General features: G+C 39.0%; 1 protein-coding gene across 1 annotated transcript in view; it reads left to right on the top strand.

Annotated features, from left to right (window-relative positions):
• Positions 1 to 13,988, top strand: part of LOC143039173 (uncharacterized) — a 19,876-nt gene extending 5,888 nt beyond the window's left edge. The window contains exon 4 of the mRNA XM_076209029.1: positions 13,213 to 13,988. Coding sequence (XP_076065144.1) covers positions 13,213 to 13,899 — 687 coding nt within the window. The 3' untranslated portion in view covers positions 13,900 to 13,988. The remainder of the gene's footprint in view (positions 1 to 13,212) is intronic.
• Positions 13,989 to 17,500: the final 3,512 nt, after the last annotated feature.

Raw genomic sequence — 17,500 nt, 5'->3', positions numbered from 1 at the left:
GAACTGCAATTGAAGTTTATGTACTAAATCTAATTATCTTTTCGGACACTTGGGAAAGGTCGTTTTTCTGGCGTGTTTTAGAATTAAAATACTAGTTTCTTTAGCTAAATTGATAAACCCTCCTCGATGATTCGATGAATTATTAGTAGAAATATATGCTGATTCAACAATTCTTCTGGTGAATTTATCAAAACCTTTATGTAGCACTTCAGCTTCTCTCCAGTTTGGTAAATGATCGAATTTTTCCGCATGAACTACTAAAGAATTAGATGTCCTTTGTGCTTTTATGTCGTTTTTATGTTCATAAATTCTTTTTTCTAATCCTCTTGACGATTCGCCAAAATAAGCCATTGAGCAACTATTGCACGGGATTTTGTATACGACGCTGTTTTCGGAATTGGTTCTCTTTTCAGAAGTCTTTATTAAATCACCTATCCTCTTGTTAGTTATTTTAGCTATGTTTATACCCGATTTTGTTAAATATTTGTCTATTATTGGTGACGTTTCTGAGCCGGGTACTGATATAAAATTTGTATTATTTTTATCATTTCTCTCTTTCTTTCCGCGATTGTAAATATTTATTGCTTTTCTTTTTGTTCTTTTCAACATTCCCTTTGTCAAAGGTTTTCATAATGTAATCAAATTCGCCTTCTAGGTATTCATTACTACAGATTCGTAGTGCCCTGAGAAAAAACCCTATTACTATACCACTCTTTGTCCTATCATCATGTGCGGAGAAGTAATGTACTAAATCCTCTTTGTTTGTTTCCTTTCTGTATACTGAGAAAGTTACAGTTTTTCCCACTCGTCGTATTATCGTATCTAGGAAGGGCAATTGTCCGTTTTGTTCCTCTTCTACGGTGAACTGAATATCGCTGTTGACCGCGTTAAGCATTCTCACTTTATTATTTACATTGGTGTTTTCGGGGATGATTGCGAGGACGTCGTCTACATATCTAAACCAGTGTGATCCCCTACCATTGATTCTGATGAAGTTTTCTTTTTCTAATAACTCCATAGGCCATCACTGCACTTAAAGGACTACCCATAGCGAGACCTCTATGTTGTTCATATTCGTCACCATTAAAAGTAAACGCACCGAAATTTACGCATAAATCTATCAATTCTATATAATCTTGTTTTCTTATGGGTAGGTCAGTATCGTTCATATCTTTTATTACTCTCTTTACTGCTTCTAACGCACCGTTAGTGGAAATATTTGTATATAACGCCTTGACATCATAGCTTACTAACTTTTTCCCCGTGAAATCTAAATCTTTTAGTCTTGTCAAAAGATCGTTAGAATTTTTCAAATGTGTATTGCTGATCGATCCCATTGCCTGTGATAGCGGTTTGGCTAGACATTTCGCTAGTCTGTGGGGTGCACTGCCAACCCCTGAAGTTATGGGTTGCATTGGAACGTTGGGTTTGTGAATTTTTGGAATACCGCGCATTCTGGGAGGATTGGGGTATTCCTCCAGATAGGAGATTATCGAATACTGAAATTCAAGCTCTATCGCTACGACTTAAATTCGACACTGGTATTAACACAAGGGGATTCACAGATTTTATTAAGAGAAACTATAGATGGAGTGACAGCGATATTGAAAAAGGATTCAAACAGGGGATTGTTACATGTTACCAAGCGTTAGCCATTATTAACGAATGCGTCATCCCCAGAAGATTCAAGAAAGCTTTAATAAATCTAGGCTTAGACAAAGACATAGTAATCACCAATGCAGATAAAGGAGGTGGTATTGTGATCTTATCAAAAGAGGACTATATCAGTAAAATGTTAGAGCTCTTAGATGACGACAATACTTATCGCAAAAAACATATAGGTTTCGTAACAAATGAAGCAGATAAATTCAAAAAACATGCCAGAAAAATTCTTAATAAAACTGAAAAAGGAAAGAAATTAATGGAACTTCTGGAGGAATACCCCAATCCTCCCAGAATGCGCGGTATTCCAAAAATTCACAAACCCAACGTTCCAATGCGACCCATAACTTCAGGGGTTGGCAGTGCACCCCACAGACTAGCGAAATGTCTAGCCAAACCGCTATCACAGGCAATGGGATCGATCAGCAATACACATTTGAAAAATTCTAACGATCTTTTGACAAGACTAAAAGATTTAGATTTCACGGAGAAAAAGTTAGTAAGCTATGATGTCAAGGCGTTATATACAAATATTTCCACTAACGGTGCGTTAGAAGCAGTAAAGAGAGTAATAAAAGATATGAACGATACTGACCTACCCATAAGAAAACAAGATTATATAGAATTGATAGATTTATGCGTAAATTTCGGTGCGTTTACTTTTAATGGTGACGAATATGAACAACATAGAGGTCTCGCTATGGGTAGTCCTTTAAGTGCAGTGATGGCCTATGGAGTTATTAGAAAAAGAAAACTTCATCAGAATCAATGGTAGGGGATCACACTGGTTTAGATATGTAGACGACGTCCTCGCAATCATCCCCGAAAACACCAATGTAAATAATAAAGTGAGAATGCTTAACGCGGTCAACAGCGATATTCAGTTCACCGTAGAAGAGGAACAAAACGGACAATTGCCCTTCCTAGATACGTTAATACGACGAGTGGAAAAAACTGTAACTTTCTCAGTATACAGAAAGGAAACAAACAAAGAGGATTTAGTACATTACTTCTCCGCACATGATGATAGGACAAAGAGTGGTATAGTAATAGGGTTTTTTCTCAGGGCACTACGAATCTGTAGTAATGAATACCTAGAAGGCGAATTTGATTACATTATGAAAACCTTTGACAAAGGGAATGTTGAAAAGAACAAAAAGAAAAGCAATAAATATTTACAATCGCGGAAAGAAAGAGAGAAATGATAAAAATAATACAAATTTTATATCAGTACCCGGCTCAGAAACGTCACCAATAATAGACAAATATTTAACAAAATTGGGTATAAACATAGCTAAAATAACTAACAAGAGGATAGGTGATTTAATAAAGACTTCTGAAAAGAGAACCAATTCCGAAAACAGCGTCGTATACAAAATCCCGTGCAATAGTTGCTCAATGGCTTATTTTGGCGAATCGTCAAGAGGATTAGAAAAAAGAATTTATGAACATAAAAACGACATAAAAGCACATAGGACATCTAATTCTTTAGTAGTTCATGCGGAAAAATTCGATCATTTACCAAACTGGAGAGAAGCTGAAGTGCTACATAAAGGTTTTGATAAATTCACTAGAAGAATTGTTGAATCAGCATATATTTCTACTAATAATTCATCGAATCATCGAGGAGAGTTTATCAATTTAGCTAAAGAAACTAGTATTTTAATTCTAAAACACGCCAGAAAAATTACCTTTCCCAAGTGTCCGAAAAGATAATTAGATTTAGTACATAAACTTCAATTGCAGTTCTACATACACTCTCTAAAGAAGTTCTACGCGAACGAAACGTTAGAGTGTTTAGGGTTCCGAGCCTTCCCCTGTGTTTATGTTCTCCATCATCCAAATATTTATATATATATATGTATATATATATATATATATATATGTGTGTGTGTGTGTGTGTGTGTGTGTATGTGTGTGTGTGTGTGTGCGTCTCTGTGTGTGACGCAATACTTACATATAAGCATATATACTCGTATATGCATGTATATATATATATATATATATATATATATATATATATGTATGTATATATATATATATGTACATACATATGTATATAGATCAGATGTGGGAAACTTTTCAAAATACGCTCACTAAGATGATTCAAACTTACATTCCTTTTAAGGACAGACGCCCCCCAAATCAGGCTCGCCCAAAGTGGCTCGACAAAGAAACTGAAAAACATATTGCTAAAAAGAGACAGGCTTATAAGTAATATAGGTACTCGGGTGCATCTAATGACTGAAAGTTATGTATCAATACAGAGAGATTTAAAAAATACAATAAGAAAAAGAAAACGACAATACGAAATTAACATCGCTGATAAATCCAAAGAGAATCCCAAAGAATTCTATAGTTACATTAGAGATAAAAAGGTTGTTAGGAATCACATTGCTCCACTATTATCTGCTGACGGTCAACTTGAATATTCAAATGAAGAATGTGTAATATCTTAAACAAATATTTTAGCTCGGTATTCATAAACGAAACACCTCAAAGTGACTCCAAACCGAAACCTGTGAAAAGTCTAGGGTAAACTTACTCACTACGGTAAATATAACAAAAGAAAAATTAAGAGGTATATAGATAAACTCAAAGTTAATAAAACACCAGGGCCTGACGGTTGGCATCCAAGAATCTTAAAGGAAATGAAAAATGAGATTGTCGTTCCATTAGAAATTATTTTCAAGAAATCCATCATATCCGGAGATGTTCCAAGAGAATGGAAGTTAGCTAACGTTACTCCCATATTCAAAAAAAGTTGACAAAAAGAAGCCAAATAACTATACGCCTATAAGTTTGACTTCAATCGTAGGAAAAATAATGGAAACTATAATCAGAGATGCTATCGAACATCATTTAGAAAGTAACCGTTTGATAAATGATAGCCAGCATGGTTTCAGACGGAAACGTTCTTGCGTGACAAACTTACTCGAATTCTACAACACAGTTATCTCGAATTATGACAAAAGAAACAATATAGATTTAATATATCTAGACTTTGCAAAAGCTTTTGATACCGTCCCACACGAAAGACTAATTACTAAATTAGCTTTACACGGAATAAGTGGTAGCCTATTAGGTTGGACTAGTAATTGGTTGAATGGTCGAAAACAGAGAGTTGTTTTAAATGGAAAAACTTCTAGATGGAAATATTTTACAATTGGAGTTCCTCAGGGTTCCGTTCTTAGGCCACTTCTATTCATAGTATATATAAATGATATAGACCATGGACTAAAATCTACTGTTTCCAAATTTGCCGGTGATACAAAACTGTGCGGAGTGGCAAATGATCACTCAAACCAATTAGATATTCAAGAAGATTTAGATGAATTACAGCAATGGTCTGAAAAGTGGCTAATGAAATTTAACACAAGTAAATGCAAGGTAATGCACATAGGTAAAAATAACAGTATGTACGATTACAAGTTATTTGGAAATTCGTTAACAAAAGTGGATAGTGAAAAAGATCTCGGCGTAATTATCAGTAACGACCTCAAATCATCCATGTAGTGTATTTCAGCCTCTGAGAAAGCAAATAAGATTCTAGGACTCATTGCGCGATCTTTTGATTTCAAAAGTCCATCACTCATTAACAAGCTATATAAATCGTTAGTTCGTCCACATTTGGAATATGCTGTTTCTGTATGGTCACCGAATCTCATTAAAGACATTGACAGACTGGAAAAAGTACAACGGCGAACCACAATACTGATTCCAAATATCAAAAATAAATCATACGAAAATCGACTAAAACATATGAATCTGTTTTCCCTAAAAAAAAGCATAGACTCAGAGGTGACTTGATACAGGTCTTTAAGATTTTAAAGGGAATTGACAACATCAAAAGTGACCAAATTTTCACATTGAATGAGAATCAGACAAGAAACAATGGTCTCAAACTGTCCGGAAATAGATTCAATTTGGAAGTAGGTAGAAACAACTTTGCCAACCGTGTAGTTAATGAATGGAATAAACTTCCTGCACAGGTAGTGCAATGTAGTTCAGTTCGAAGCTTTAAGAATCATTTAGATAAACATCTAAGCAAGATGCTGTAATGATTATAATTTATTTTATATTATTTGTTTTTGTTTTGTTATCATTTGTCTGTTTGATTTTCATTTATTATTAGTTACATGTCAATTTATCATTATTTACTAATCCCCTGTTTGTTTATTATTCAACTATACCTATGCATTTATTTATGTATTTTATTTGTTATTTACATTATTATAGTTTTTATTTATTATTTTATTATTATTATGATTTTTTCGCATCCGACCTAGATATGGACCAAAAGGTCTCCTGTCGGCATGCTCCGCCTTTGTAATACTTTGTAATATATATATATATATATATATATATATATATATATATATATATATATATATATATCGCTTGTTTGCGAAAACGTCGTCATAACTCACAATATCGAATTTTTCAGGAGGGGCATTTTAAAGTTTCAAAACGCTCTCAATATTATAAAAAGCCCTCAAACACCATAGGTGGAACATTTTTTGTAGCATCAAATACGCCTCTAAAGTTTATAGAAGTTGAAACAATCATAATCTTTACTAAGTCTAAAATATTTGTTGGAACAAGTTGGAACATGTAAGGTTATGTCGTTGGGACATTTAGCACTCCCTAGCGGTTAATTTCTGAGCTACAGATATGACACTGTTACCAAAAAAATCCGTGTTTGAAGATGAATATGTCTGTATAGATAACTAAAAAATTCAGTTTTTTGAGTTATGACGACGTTTTCGCAAACAAGCGATATATATATATATATATTCCGCATATATATATATATATATATATATATATATATGTATATATATATATATATACATATATACGACATCTAGTAGTTGTACATGGTTCTGCCTATTAGGAGAATCTATTATAATATCCTATAGATATACAGCTACCCCATCAATGTCCTGTAATAGGCAACTCATGGCACGTTGGAACGTAGCCGGACTATTACCTAACCCAAACGGCATGGCGGTGTATTCAAAGAGTCCAAAAGGGAGTGATGAATGCAGAGATGGGACGAGTTTGTTGAGTCAAAGGAATTTGATAATAACCTTTAGTGAGGGCAATTTAATAACAAACTTAGACTGTCCCGCCTTGTCAATTAAATCGTCGACCCGAGGAAGAGGGTAGGCGTCAGGTACGGTAACTGCATTGACTCGTCGGTAGTACGTATACAGTCGTGTTTGTCCGTTTTCTTTGGGGACTAGGATGCACGGAGAAGCCCACGGAGAATTACTGGGAACTGCTAAGCCATGCTGCACGAGAAAGTCGACCTCTTTCTTCAATATCAGCTTCTTCAAGGGATGTAATCGGTACAGGTGTTGGTGGCTAGGAGAAGTTTCTAGATACAGTTGAATCTCATGGGACGTCAGGTTACAACGGCCAGGATTGTCTCGGAACTAGGATCTGTGACTAGAAATAATTTCAGAAATCTCCTTAACTTGGTCAGGATTCAAGTGGTTAAGGGACAAAAGTAGGTTGATCGAGATGTCGCTGTTGTTGCCGAATGTGGGAGGATCGAAATGTGGTAACGTCGGATTTTGGACCAGTGAACGGTCGGTTAACATAGGCATTTTATTGTTACAGTGATTTAGAGAAAGCAATGGTTTGACTGAACTGTCTAGTGGTACTTTGGTTAGGTATGGTTTGAGCAAGCTGACGTGAACATGTTGAGTTGTTTTGCGTCTGTCAGGGGTTTCTAGTACGTAATTACTTTCTGACATATTTTTTCTGAACTTTGTAAGGACCATGGTATTTAGCTTGAAGAGGTTGTCCAGAGATGGGAATGTACGCAAGAACCATATCTCTTTACTTGAATTCTCTCTTACGAGATTTCTGATCAAAATTAACTTTTATTTTACTCTGTGCACGCTCAAGGTTCTTCAGGGCAAAGGAATGAATTCTTAGGTTATCCTTAAGGGAAACAATATACTGGTTAACAGACTGCAAAGATGATATAGGAGAAGATATGATATGGTCCTTGATTACCTTGAGGGGTCCCCTTACCTTCCTTCCATATAGCAATGCAAAGGGAGAAATACCTACTAGGTATTTCAGCGGCTTTGACCCATCGTTTTTCGCTCATATTTCCGAAATAAGGATTACAAAGGATTACAAAGGCGGAGCATGCCGACAGGAGACCTTTTGGTCCATATCTAGGTCGGATGAAAAAAAAATTACAATAATAATAAAACAATAAATAAAAACAATAATAATGTAAATAACAAATAAAATACATAAATAAATGCATAGGTATAGTTAGTCGCCCTCCTCCTCACTCGTGGTACCTAGCCACCCGACTTCAGGACGCACAGAAAGAAGCCGAGCGCGTTGGACTCATGTTCCAAACTAACCCATCTCCTGAACTACTTCATCGTTACCAGCAATCCAGAGACGATTTGACAACCCTCCTAGAATGTATAAGTACTGACTCCTGGAAGAGATTCACGGACAGAATTAATCACCAAACTAGTGTAGCCTCCATGTGGCACCTTATTCGCAGGGTAATTAAGAAGACTCCTGCTACTGCCCGTCATCATTCCCCCACCGTATTTGCCGAACAGCTCATCGACACATGGTCAAACCAGTCCAACCCTGCCAACCTACCTACCCCCGTCCAAGATGCCCTCTCCTCCGGTGCTTTTGCTCGTGGACTCCGCCTAGTACATGCTCTGCTGCAAGAGGATGATGAAGAAAATATACCAATCACTGAAGATGAACTACGACGTGCTCTCTTGAGAGGTAAAGCCACGTCCCCTGGGGATGATGGCATTACCTACAATGTGCTACGATTACTGCACCGTGTACCCGGTAACCCCCTCCTTCGCCTCTACAATATGTGTCTACGAGATGGATATATCCCACATGCCTGGACCACGAGTACAATAATCCCCATACCCAAGCCCGGTACAGCAAATTTCAGGCCCATCTCCCTTACATCCTGCTTCTGCAAAGTAATGGAAAGAATCTTGCTCACCCGACTGATGTACCAACTACAAGATCGCCTTTCTCCACGTCTCTTCGGCTTTCTACCCCAACGCAGCACCCATCACTGCCTCGTCGACTTATATTCTCGCCTCTCCCGTGACAGTGTTGTGGCATTTATAGATCTAAAAAGTGCATTTGATATAGCAAACCGAGACGTTATTTTAGATCAATTAATTGACTTTGGAATTAAAGGTAAATTACTACGATGGATTAAGGGCTACCTCAGTAACCGGACCTCTCGTGTCTTCTTTAGCGGTGCCTACAGCTCCTCACGGGATTTTCATCTCGGCACTCCTCAAGGAGGGGTACTAAGTCCATTTCTCTTTAATATACTTATGCATCGTCTCCTCACGTCTTTGCCCACTATTCCTGAGGTCACAATTACATGCTATGCAGATGATCTATGTATTCACTCTACCTCCCCAACACACCTACAACTCTTTCTTACTTCTCTCTCCCAAGCTTCTGCTAACTGTGGCCTTGTTGCTTCCCCACAGAGGAGCAGAATTTTCTCCTACCGCCCTCCTGCCACGCTGCCAGAGTTCATGATTGGAGACTGCATCATCCCACTAAGCTCCCAGTACTGCTACCTTGGTGCACCAGTACGAATCTCGGAAACTCTTTCTGCCCGGCGTCAATCCCATCCCGTAATTCGTGAATTGCTAGATCGTCTCCAACGTCGGCTCCGGCCTCTCCAGTGGCTCACCAACAACTCTTCCGGTATCTCCATCCCCGTGGCCAGAACTGTCTATATTACTTTTATACGCTCTGTTGTTGATTACCTCTCACCTGCCTTAATTCAACTTCCTCGATATGCTTTAGAGCCACTGGAGATTTTTCAGAATAAAGCCATGAGAATCATTCTCGGTTGCCCAATGACTACCAGAATTGTCAACATGCAACGGGAATTACGACTTCCATCCCTAGTTGAGAGGATTTATTCTAATGTCACCTGCCTCACAGTTAAGTGTATACACTTTCCCCACATCTCACCGCACTTCACAGCACTGGTCAGAGATTCTCTCGGCCCCGCTCCGCCCGTCCCCCGCCTCATGCCCCCCGGTCGCCGTCTTATAAAGTCTATCTCCTCCTTCATTCGCAGCCTAGATTTACAAGTACCAGTAGCTGACATACCCCCAGGCCCTCCCCCGTGGACGCTACCATCGCCTGTGGTTAGCTTCACTCCTACAGCAAAATGTGACCCACCTCCTCTACAACTACAGCTAGCCTTGGAACATGTTACCCAGGTAACATCCTCCATCACTGCTCCGCATCGCCTCTACACTGACGGGTCACTACAATCGGATGGTGCAGCTGGAGGAGCAGTCTACTCACCTGACCTACCGCCGCCTCCTGAGGGCTGGGTCGGCCGTCGACTCAGAGATCACTCCAGCTCCACGTTGTGTGAACTATACGCCATCTTAGATGCTATCAGTCTCGTTTGCCAAAGAGGAGTGAATGCTGTCATTATATGTGACTCTAAGCCTGCACTGCAATCCCTCACCGCTATTCATCCCACTCACCATTCTGTTGTACAACAAATCCTTTCCTTTCTATCCCTACTAACTATCCGTAATCTCTGCATTGAATTTATTTGGATTTCATCTCATGTAGGTTTGCACCACAACACCAAAGTAGACCGCCTAGCAAAAGAAGCCTGCCGACTCCCCCGTCGTGGTGATGGACGACCTCTCTCCCTGCTATGTTACCTCAACAGGGTCCGCTCCGCTGCACTTCTGCCTGAGCAACGTCGACGGGACACCGAGAGAGACCCTTCAGTGTCACCATCACCCATTACGAATCCGTATGCCGCCACAAATACAAGTACCGCCGCAAGGGACTTATGGTTCGTCGCCACAATGTTGTCTCAGCCCGACTGCGGCTAGGCTACCGTCCACCGTGGCAGGTCGCCGGGGTGGAGGGCGAGCCTGTATTCACAGAATGTCGCCTATGCCACGCTCCACTAGCCAACACCATCGAGCACTACTGCCTAGCGTGCCCCACTGTAAAACATCTAATACCCCAGGGACTACCATTAGATGCAATCTGTCGTCATCTCCTATCACAAAATAGATTAGATGAAATACTTGTCCGTTACCCCCGCTTTGGTGGGTTCTCATAATACCTGATGCCCTGCGTGACATCTCAGTCTTATTCCCCTTTGAATGAATGTACAATACCCAGTGTCGTATATGTTACCTGCAACCCATGTATTTGTATGTGTATATAAGTGTATGTGTACGTGTGTAAGCATGTGCATACCAGTTGCCTTCCTACATTCATTATGAAAACCTCCCCCACTGTATGACGCTAATGCGTAATAAGTTAAAAAAAAAAAAAAAAGGTATAGTTAAATAATAAACAAACAGGTAAATAGTAAATAATAATAGATTGACATATAATTAATAATAAATGAAAATCAGATGGACAAATGATAACAAAACAAAATCAAATAATATAAAATAAATTATAATCATTACAGCATCTTGCTAAGGTGTTTATCTAAATGATTCTTAAAGCTTCGAACTGAACTACATTGCATACCTGTGCAGGAAGTTTATTCCATTCATTAACTACACGGTTGGCAAAGTTGTTTCTACCTACTTCCAAATTGAATCGATTTCCGGACAGTTTGAGACCATTATTTCTTGTCTGATTCTCATTCAATGTGAAAATTTGGTCACTTTTGATGTTGTCAATTCCCTTTAAAATCTTAAAGACCTGTATCAAGTCACCTCTGAGTCTACGCTTTTTTAGGGAAAACAGATTCATATGTTTTAGTCGATTTTCGTATGATTTATTTTTGATATTTGGAATCAGTATTGTGGTTCGCCGTTGTACTTTTTCCAGTCTGTCAATGTCTTTAATGAGATTCGGTGACCATACGGAAACAGCATATTCCAAATGTGGACGAACTAACGATATATATAGCTTGTTCATGAGTGATGGACTTTTGAAATCAAAAGATCGCGCAATGAGTCCTAGAATCTTATTATGATTTGAGGTCGTTACTGATAATTACGCCGTGATCGTTTTCACTATCCACTTTTGTTAATGAATTTCCAAATTACTTGTAATCGTACTTACTGTTATTTTTACCTATGTGCATTACCTTGCATTTACTTGTGTTAAATTTCATTAGCCACTTTTCAGACCATTGCTGTAATTTATCTAAATCTTCTTGAATATCTAATTGGTTTGAGTGATCATTTGCCACTCCGCACAGTTTTGTATCATCGGCAAATTTGGAAACAGTAGATTTTAGTCCATGGTCTATATCATTTATATATACTATGAATAGAAGTGGCCTAAGAACGGAACCCTGAGGAACTCCAATTGTAAAAAATTTCCATCTAGAAGTTTTTCCATTTAAAAGAACTCTCTGTTTTCGACCATTCAACCAATTACTAGTCCAACCTAATAGGCTACCACTTATTCCGTGTGAAGTTAATTTAGTAATTAGTCTTTCGTGTGGGACGGTATCAAAAGCTTTTGCAAAGTCTAGATATATTAAGTCTATATTGTTTCTTTTGTCATAATTCGAGATAACTGTGTTGTAGAATTCGAGTAAGTTTGTCACGCAAGAACGTTTCCGTCTGAAACCATGCTGGCTATCATTTATCGAACGATTACTTTCTAAATGATGTTCGATAGCATCTCTGATTATAGTTTCCATTATTTTTCCTACGATTGAAGTCAAACGTATAGGCCTATAGTTATTTGGCTTCTTTTTGTCACCTTTTTTGAATATGGGAGTAACGTTAGCTAGCTTCCATTCTCTTGGAACATCTCCGGATATGATGGATTTCTTGAAAATAATTTCTAATGGAACAACAATCTCATTTTTCATTTCCTTTAAGATTCTTGGATGCCAACCGTCAGGCCCTGGTGTTTTATTAACTTTGAGTTTATCTATATACCTTTTAATTTTTTCTTTTGTTATATTTACCATAGTGAGTAAGTTTACCCTAGACTTTTCACAGGTTTCAGTTTGGAGTTCACTTTGAGGTGTTTCGTTAACGAATACCGAGCTCAAATAATTGTTTAAGATATTACAGATTCCTTCATTTGAATATTCAAGTTGACCGTCAGCAGATAATAGTGGAGCAATGTGATTCCTAACAAACTTTTTATCTCTAATGTAACTATAGAATTCTTTGGGATTCTCTTTTGATTTATCAGCGATGTTAATTTCGTATTGTCGTTTTCTTTTTCTTATTGTATTTTTTAAATCTCTCTGTATTGATACATAACTTTCATAGTCATTAAATGCACCCGCATGATATATTAGCACAGCCTAATTCACACCCTGCCCTAAGTTTTGACGTTATAGTGCATTCACAAGTGTAATTACGGCGTTTACTCTTGATATTAAGTGTGTAGTAGCCGACACCCGTGAAGTAAATCGAACAAGTGAAGTTGTGATGTCATCACAAACTACCTCGTGTATCCCATCCTCCTCCCCTTCCCTCCCACTATCACTCTCGTTTCCTAACCCCCCCCCCCACCATATGGTTTAAGCGCTTTGTGGTAGTAGCAGGTGGCACAGATGAGGGATTCAATGACGAATCATTTCTGTGTTACCTTGCCAAGAACAAAACAGGAGACTACCATGGTGAAACGAACAGCGCCCTATTCATTCGCTGGCTGACATCACAGCTTTTGCCGGCGCTCGTTGAGCCATCGGTGGTGGTGCTTGACAACGCACCCTACCACAGTCAGCTGACCGAGGAGACCCGTTGCCCCACAACTGCCACAAGAAAAGAGGCGATCGTGAAATGGTTGGAGTGCCGCAGCCTACCATTCCCACCACATGCTACGCGCCCTGAGTTGCTACTGATCTGCAAGGAGAACCGGCCCGAGCCACGCTACACGGTTGACGAAATTATCCGATCATGGGGTCATGAGGTCATCCGTTTGCCACCAGCTCATCCAGAATTAAACGCCATCGAACAAGTGTGGGGCTGCATGAAGCAACACGTGCGTTCAACGTTGCAGCGGTTCACTCGGGCAGACCTGCAAGCGCGGCTCCAGGAGGCAAAGCTTATCGCAACCAAGGAGGTGTGGGCGGGTGCTGTGAGAAGGTCCAGATCGTTCGAAGAAGAGTACTGGTCATCGGACAACATACATGAAAGTGTGGAACCCGTCATCATCACCATGGACAGCGATGACGAGGATGAACTGTTTATCCATAGTGGTATGGAATGAAATAAAATGCATGTCCAGTTATTATCATAATTTCCCTATCCATCATATGTATAAACTTGTTATTGAATTCCCTCTCCGGGTGCATGGTATTCAATTATCATTACATTTTTTTTTTTTTTTTTAGAGATAGATAGATAGATAGATAGATAGATAGATAGATAGAGAGAGAGAGAGAGAGAGAGAGAGAGAGAGAGAGAGAGAGAGAGAGAGAGAGAGAGAGAGAGAAGGAGAAGGGAGGAAATGGGAAGGAAGGAGGGAAGGGGAGGAGGATGGGATACACGAGGTAGTTTGTGATAACGTCACAACTTCACTTGTTCGATTTACTTCACGGGTGTCGGCTGAGAGACATTTGATATCAAGAGTAAACGCCGTAAATAAATACACTTGTGAATACACTATAACGTCAAAAATTAGGGCAGGATGTGAATTAAGCTGTGCTAATATATTATGCTGATGTGAATGGTTATTTCGGAAATATGAGCGAAAAACGATGGGTCAAAGCCGCTGAAATACTTAGTAGAGCTTCAGATGGTGTTTCACGGAGCGTAAATAGAAGGAAAGGCAATCCCTCATCCCAATCACGGTCCTCCTCGTAACAGAACTTAGGTAGCATATTCTTTAATGTTTGATGAGATCGTTTCAGAACTCCCTGACTGGCGGGGTGGTACGCTGTAGACAGAGAACTTGGGTAAAGAGATTGCTAGTGAAATTGGAACCTCTATCTGATTGTATTTCTGGAGTAATACCAAGGAAGTAAGCATGTGAGTTAAACACTTAATTACACCCTTGGCAGAAATATTCCTTAAAGGAAAAGCTTCAGGGTACCTGGTAGTGGGACAAAGAACTGTTAAAATGTACTGGTTACCCTTCTTGGTCTTGGGTAACGGGCCCACTATGTCAATCACCAGCTTCTGAAAAGGTTCACCAGGTACTTTAATGGGTTGAAGGGGATACGGAGGAATAGCCTCGTTCGACTTACCTACTTGTTGGCAAGTGTGGCAACATTTAATGAATCTACCTACCTCTGTTTCCATACCAGGCCAAAAGAATTCTGACAAGAGGCGTAAATAAGTTTTCTTAATACCTAAATGTCCTGAGTGTCCTGCATGAGCAATATCCATTACCTGAGTGCTCAAGTTAACAGGTAAAACAATTTGGTGACATTCTGCCCAGTTATCATCATCAGAAAGGTGACGAAGTTTATACACTCTCATAAGTATCCCTTCTTGCAAATAAAAGGAGGGAGTATGTAGGATATCCTCCTTGGGAATAGCTCTGTTAAACAAGGGAGCTAAGGAAGGATCATTCTGTTGAGTCTCTTTGATACTGTGCTCAGAAGGTAGAGTAAGCAGAGAGTGGCTAGAGAGGGAAGAGCTGGTTGGTTATCTTTTGCCTGGGATCGTGTAATAGCACAGGTTGGAAATAGGTTGGGTTTGATTTGCTCTATGGTAGAAGTTGGGTTATATGGTAGGGGAGAAGTAGAAACAATTAAAGGAGGATGGACTACTTCTCCTGGTAGATCGTTACCTAGTATAAAATCTGCTTCAGGGACTGGTAGGGTTGCCGTTTCACTTACTCCTACGGAGACAGTATCCTTGATGAGTCCACAGTTCAGGTACACCTTTACCAGTGGTACTGAGAAGGGTTTGTGGAAGTCCTGTAAGTATACATTTTCTCCTGTATAATTACGTTGGACTCCCAGCAGCGCTAACTGAAGTATCAATGACTGCGCTGCTCCGGTGTCTCTCACTATTCAGAGGTGGTGTCCTACGTGGTCTGGATCAAGCGATACTGCTCCCGTGGAACGGAAAGGCTGAAAATGATCTACAGAACTAACAGTGGAATGGTTAAAGGAAGCTACGGATTTATATTCTTTTGAGCTACTTTACCTTTTGGGTATGGGCAATTTGTAATCAGGTGTCCTGTTTTCTTACAGAAGTAACAAATAGGGGAACTGGGGTTATAAATTTCACCATCTTTACTACCACTAGTTGGTTTAACATGAGATTGTTGGCAATTACCGTACTTTCCAACATTTTTGTGAATCAATGAGAAAGTATCAGCCAATTTGGCTGCTTTCATAAGGTCAATATCCTCCCTGTCAACAATATGAATTTTTAAGTAGTGAGGAATCTTACACACAAATTCTTCTAATGCGATCAAGTTCACTTCTTTCTCAAGATTATCTGCTGACGCTGATTTAATCCGCTTCTTTAATGCTCGGAGTTTGTCTGACGCGAACTCCATATAGGTCTGATAGTTAAGTTTGTTAGAATTTCGAAATGTTTGTCGATAACCTTCGGTGGAAATTTCATAAGCGGAGAGAATTGTCTATTTGACCGTTTCATAGTCAGTAAAAATTTCCAGATTATTACATATTTGTAACCCTTTAGGGGACAGCTTTGGCTTAATAAGCCATATCCAATCTGCTTGGGGAATTGCAAAATGGTTACTGACTGCTTCAAAATCTTCGAAAAATAAGGTTGGGTTCTCATCTGAGAAGGCGGGAATAAGCGTTGTGTACTGCAGGAGATCTAGCTTATTTGAATTTGAAACTACTTGTTGATTTGGGGTCGATAGTTCGAGCTTTTTGAGTTCGAGTTCGTGTTGTCTTTTTTCTCTTTCACGTCGCAATTCGACTTCCTTAAGTTATATTTTATACCTCATCTTCATTTCAAATGTTTGATATTCTAGGTGGTCTAATTGAACTTCCTTTGTTGGACTAATGTCTAATTTGGCTGCAACTGTTTGTTCTAAATTGTCAAATTCTCTGCCTTCGTTCTCTCCCGTTTTCTTTAACTGATCTATATGTCTCACTATCAGTTGGACTAATTCAGTTCTACTAACGTTCGCAGGATAAGCTAAGACCCATCTTAATGGTATTTCTTTCAGACATTCTTTATTTGGGTTCTGAATTACAAAATCTTCCACCGGGGGGTTCTCGACAAAGTCTTCGATGTTCTCTTCTGCCATCGCGAAATTTTTACTCGCTAATGGTTGCTGCTAAAGAAGGTATTGAGCGTGGTTAGCTTACGCGGTGTATCGGACAAGAATTACAGGTAGATTTATAATACTCGACTCCCACGAATGTTATAAATCTCTAGGACAGAATACATTAACCAAGACTACATGCCGTAAGTAGGATAGAATTATCGTTCCCACACATATCTTAAACAGATCCTACTTCAGTACTCTTTCGAAATTTACAGTTGAAAAAGTTTAACGTGGTCATGTGCAATGGCGTATTTAACAATTAACTGACAGTGATCTCTCTTGGACCAATTATTACTTTAATGTAGTACTGAGTTACAAGGTTATCGGACAGCCGGACAATTTCGACGACTGTAGGAAAGCAAGTGTAACGTTTATGTATTACGTCTCGCTCATATATCTCACACCTTCTTAGTCTTTGTTCAGGTAAGAAAATCCCGGACAGGCCCCCCATTCTATGTTATGCCTCAGGAAGATTGAGCATAGTATAACCCGAAAATAACTCCAAATGGACCCCATATCACATAATTCACACATTAACATTAGTACCAAATATAGCATAGCAAATGAAATATTACACTAAAACATGTATGCTTGGTTAAAAGTAATG

The sequence above is a fragment of the Oratosquilla oratoria genome, chromosome 26 (genome assembly GCF_046742065.1).
Source record: "Oratosquilla oratoria isolate Oo_2021 chromosome 26, ASM4674206v1, whole genome shotgun sequence".
Taxonomy (NCBI): Eukaryota; Metazoa; Arthropoda; class Malacostraca; order Stomatopoda; family Squillidae; genus Oratosquilla; species Oratosquilla oratoria.
This window is presented reverse-complemented; position numbering and strand designations above follow the sequence as displayed.